Here is a 4,603-nt window from a genome sequence, read left to right as displayed (position 1 = left end):
CAAACGACCACTTGCCGTGAGCAGGTACAGGTATAACGGGCCAAACGACCACTTGCCGTGAGCAGGTACAGCAAAAACGGGCCAAACGACCACTTGCCGTGAGCAGGTCCAGCTATAACGGGCCAAACAACCACTTGCCGTGAGCAGGTACAGGTATAATGGGCCAAATGACCACTTGCCGTGAGCACGGACAGCTATAACGGGCCAAATGACCACCTGCCGTGTGCTGGTTTTCTTTGACATGTTTATGATTACAAGATTTAAATAAAACACATAAATGGAGTCACGTGGAAACATCTAGAATGTTCCATGTTTGTGTAAATATCATTGTTTTAATAAATCCTCGGAGTGAAATAAAATGATAATTTCGGTGAAATTTCTGATTGTGAGTGTGCACCGTTGTGACGTCAGAGGAACAGGTGTTCATGTTTCTTGTATAAAAAGGTAAAAAAATCGGTTCATTTTGGCCTTCCCTTCTCTATCTCGTGGTTCAGGTTCCCGGTCCCCACCTGGTGGTTCTCACCTTGATTTAACCCTTGTCGGTCCAGGTATTCCTTCCCGTTTCTCTTCCTGTTAAACGGTTCTCGGTTTGAACGTTATGGCCGTGGAGGTTCAGACCGTCGGTACCAAGGTGGGTTCGTTGATTTTTCATCTGAACCTGGTGGATCGAGGTCGAATCTGATTAGTTGGGATAACTGGAGCAAATCCCCGGGGATTTAAACATGATTCGTTTGAATTGTTGAAACGTTTTAATGGAGGTGAACAGATGGACAGGTGTGGTGGGTTGGGGTTTGGGCCCTTCCTGTATGTGTTGCACCCTAAAGTTGTGGTTTATGTAAACGGTTCATGTGAATGTTCTCTGAAGGTTTGAATCCCCATCCTCCATTCATCCACTAATCCCTCATTTGTTGAGCAAACCTTTCTAATATGTCCTGACAGTGTTTGGTGGTGAGACTCGTGATGGTTTATTTAAGTTTTCGAGGCTCGTATGATGATATATATATATATATATATATATATATATGTATATATATATATATATATGTATATATATATATATATATATACGCGCGCACACACACACACACACACACACACTGACGATGGTTGGGAGAAGGATGTAGTGGGTACACAGGTTAAACAAGATGGACATGACAGGGACTTCCAGGAAGGAAAGGAGGTCATTCGAAGGAGGAGGGTTTGGGGTGGATTAGTCGTGGTACAAACGATTGAGGTTTTGGATGGGAGAAGATTCAAGATGGTGGTGAACAACTGTTTGGAAGTCCTGGAGGGAGGACTGGGTTTGAAGAGTGTAGGAGTTTGGGGGAAAAACAGAGGAATGAAAGGGTGAAGAGCAGTGATTCTTGATTTTGGTAGTTTTATCAGGAGGAGGTTGTTACAAATAGTAAAATACCACATCAAAAAAAAAAATTGGATCATATTCTCATTCATCTTCATGGCCTTGTGGTCCACGTGGGTGGGGTACCGCTTGAGTCTTGGTTTGCCTTTAATCAAACCCACATGTGCTTGGGTCAGTGTGGAGATTCTACGTTCGTTATTATTGTTATGATGGAATTATTTTTTTGTCATCGTAATGCCATGATGTGTTTTAAAACGTGGGAATTCTTCTGGGTTTTTGTGGTTAGCCCAATCGACTCGAGAGATCATGATGATCATTTTGATGTATCGCATTCCACATCGGAACGCAACAGTGGAACTCAACCAACTGTGTGCGTGCATCCGTCCGTCCCCTCCCAAATGCCCAACGATATAGGTTGATGCATTGAGGGTAACTGCGGGTTGCCGAGCAAGCACAAACATCAATTGACTTGTCACCTCGAAGGGTTTCCCCATCTGACACCATTTAGCTGAATTGCTCTCGTGAGAACCGTGGGATTGCACAGGTTAACGAGAGCGAATTGTTTGGGATAAAACTTCCCATCTAATAATAACACGGACTATTCTGGACCATTGGAGGAAAGGACATGAGCGAGTTTGAACGGAATTACAAGGGTTTATGGTGGCGTGTAGATGGGTTTCTACATTAGGGATCAAGAATCTTGATGTGGTGTGATTCATGCAGTAAAGGGACAAAGTATAAACCCGAGCTATTTATCTTGGATTAACGTGACTGGCACCATCAGAATCTCACTGCAGAAGGGAAGATGAGCAAGACTGATAAAAACAAAAGCTGAGCCAATGGTGACCCCTGGCTTATCCAGCACATATATGATCAACTTTGAGTCAACATAAAGGGGGGCAGTGTCTGGGTGGTCACCAAGACATGTGGTGTTGGGTTTTTAGAGGGCAAGATGTTGCGAGTCAGTAATCTCTCAAAGGAGTCATTGTTTGGGCTTTGTTCGCTCATGGCTGTGTCCAGGGTCGACAAGTCAGGAAAGGATAATGTGTAAATTGGAACTGTATCTTGTGGGGTTTCAAAGTTCGTGTTCCAATGTGTGTACTGATTTGTGTCTCTGCTCATTTGCTGTGAGGTGTAAAGGCACAAACTAATTGATGGATGTTCATTTAACCTGTTTTGACAAAGTTAGTGTGCGGAGTTTTTTTTTTGACTCTCAGCATCGGCTTTTCTCGAACATTAAATTAAAAACCAATCTCATGATGTTTCAGAATGTCCTGATTGTTTAAACTTTGTTCTTGTCCACAGAATGTGGTGCAGAGATTGTATTCGCTCCCGTTGTTCAGTTCTGCCGTGGATGAGTTGGTTCAGTCCTACAAGAGAGGGAAGGAGTCTCGGCCTGTTCTTCTCTCTGTGGGTAATATGGTGGAACAGGGAGTTACGGGAGTAGCTGTGATCGTCTCCAGTGGGATCCAACCAATCGCCAGGATTCTTCATCCACAGAGTGAGTGATTCTGTGCACGTCGGACATGTCTAAAATTGTTTGTGCATTTATTTTTTAACTTTGTGAACTTTTTTTTGTTTTTATTTTTTCCCATCTATTCTCAGTTGAGTTTGTCGACGAGCTCGCTTGCCGGGGTCTGGATCTTGTGGAAGCGAAGGTCCCGATCTTACACCAACCTGCCAACAAGGTATGGGGAATGCAAGAAGTGATTGTGAATCTTTCTGTAGTGAAATGTAATTTGGTGGAGACGTGTGTGTGTGTCTGTTTTCAACTGGAGAAATAAATGAATCTTGTCATTTAAATGTTCCACTGTGCAGTAATTGATGGACATTTCCTTGTTTACAGGTTCTTGATGATGTGAAGAAGAAGTTACAAAATGCCCCAAAACAAATGGGAGTCTTTCTGGATTGGACCAAGTCCCAGGTCGGAGCGGTTTTGGAGAGATCCAAGCAGGCCGTGTTGGACGGTACAGACTCGCTACTGAAAACCAAGTTTGGACAGGTGGTCATGTCTGGTGCAGATTCGATGCTTTCTCAAGTGGATGGATACCTGCCACAAGGTCAGACAGGTAAGTTTGTGAAGTGTGGACATGATTGTCTTTTTTTTTTTCCATACTTCTTTCAAGACTAATACTTGTACATCCTACAGAAAGTGAGGGTAAGGAAGAGAAAGTTGTCATACCAAACTCCTTGGCTCTTGACTTTTACCGTCGGCTCTTTGCTGTATCAAGCAAGGCCGGGCGAGAGCTCTTCGGGAAGAGTTCTTCCGGGATCCAACTTGCTGCAGAGAGCGGTCGTGTCTATTTACCTGGCATTCTGAAATCTCTCAACAAGGTGTTCGACTCGATGCAGAAGACCCCATTGAACTGGAAAAACCCCGATTCCGCTCGCTCTGGTGATATCTGTAAATTGAGCCATGCGGAGGCTCTGGGTAAACAAAGCAAATGAGAAGGTTTGCAGGTGATTTCTCATTTTGTAAATGTTTTGTTTGTGCAGCTTCACATTGGATTTCCTGTTCTTGTTGGTGATGGAAATAAATCTTTCTGAAAGTGATTGGTGTTTTTTGTTTTTGATATCTTGGTTGTCATATAGACCGTCATTCAACTGGCCATCATACCTGTTTCAGATTAACAACTCGTCATTCCTGTATAAACCAGAAATTCTTGGTTTGTGAATTCCCCCGCCCCTTCCTAATTCAAATGGAACACCAAATGTAGCACTGTGTTGGAGTCAGGAGGAACCTTCTTCTTCCTCTTTCGGCTTGCTCCCGTTAGGGGTCGCCACAGCGGATCAACTATCTCCATTTCGCTCTATCCTCCACATCTTCCATTGACACTCCAACCACCCGCGTGTCCGCCCTCACCGTATCCATGAACCTCTTCTTTGGCCTTCCTCTTCTCCTCCTGCCTGGTGGCTCCATCTTCAGCATCCTTCTCCCGATATACTCCGCTTCCCTCCTGTGCACATGTCCAAACCATCTCAATCTCGCCTCTCTCACTTTGTCTCCAAACCGTCCTACCTGCGCTGTCCCTCTAATATACTCATTTCTTATCCTATCCATCCTCGTCACTCCCAAGGAGAATCGCAGCATCTTTTACTCTGCCACCTCCAGCTCCGCTTCCTGTCTTTTTGTTAGTGCCACCGCCTCCAACCATACAACATAGCTGGTCTCACTACCGTCTTATATACTTTCCCCTTCACTCTTGCAGCTACCCTTCTGTCACAAATCACTCCTGAAACTCT

The 4,603-nt window shown here is 44.3% G+C and overlaps 1 protein-coding gene across 1 annotated transcript; it reads left to right on the top strand.

The window, feature by feature from the left end:
• Positions 1-421: 421 nt before the first annotated feature.
• LOC147009215 (perilipin-2-like) lies at positions 422-3,913 on the top strand. The gene is made up of 5 exons (XM_085861462.1): positions 422-631; positions 2,666-2,861; positions 2,966-3,048; positions 3,207-3,429; positions 3,510-3,913. The coding sequence occupies exons 1-5, from the start codon at positions 599-601 to the stop codon at positions 3,806-3,808; spliced, it is 834 nt and encodes a 277-aa protein (XP_085717588.1). The 5' UTR covers positions 422-598; the 3' UTR covers positions 3,809-3,913.
• The last annotated feature ends 690 nt before the right edge of the window (positions 3,914-4,603 follow it).

The sequence above is a fragment of the Eptatretus burgeri genome, chromosome 17 (assembly GCF_056783735.1).
Source record: "Eptatretus burgeri isolate ZD-2024b chromosome 17, Ebu_testis_v1, whole genome shotgun sequence".
In the NCBI taxonomy this organism is placed as follows: domain Eukaryota; kingdom Metazoa; phylum Chordata; class Myxini; order Myxiniformes; family Myxinidae; genus Eptatretus; species Eptatretus burgeri.
Note: the sequence above shows the minus strand (reverse complement) of the source record. Positions and strands in the feature narration are given on the sequence as shown.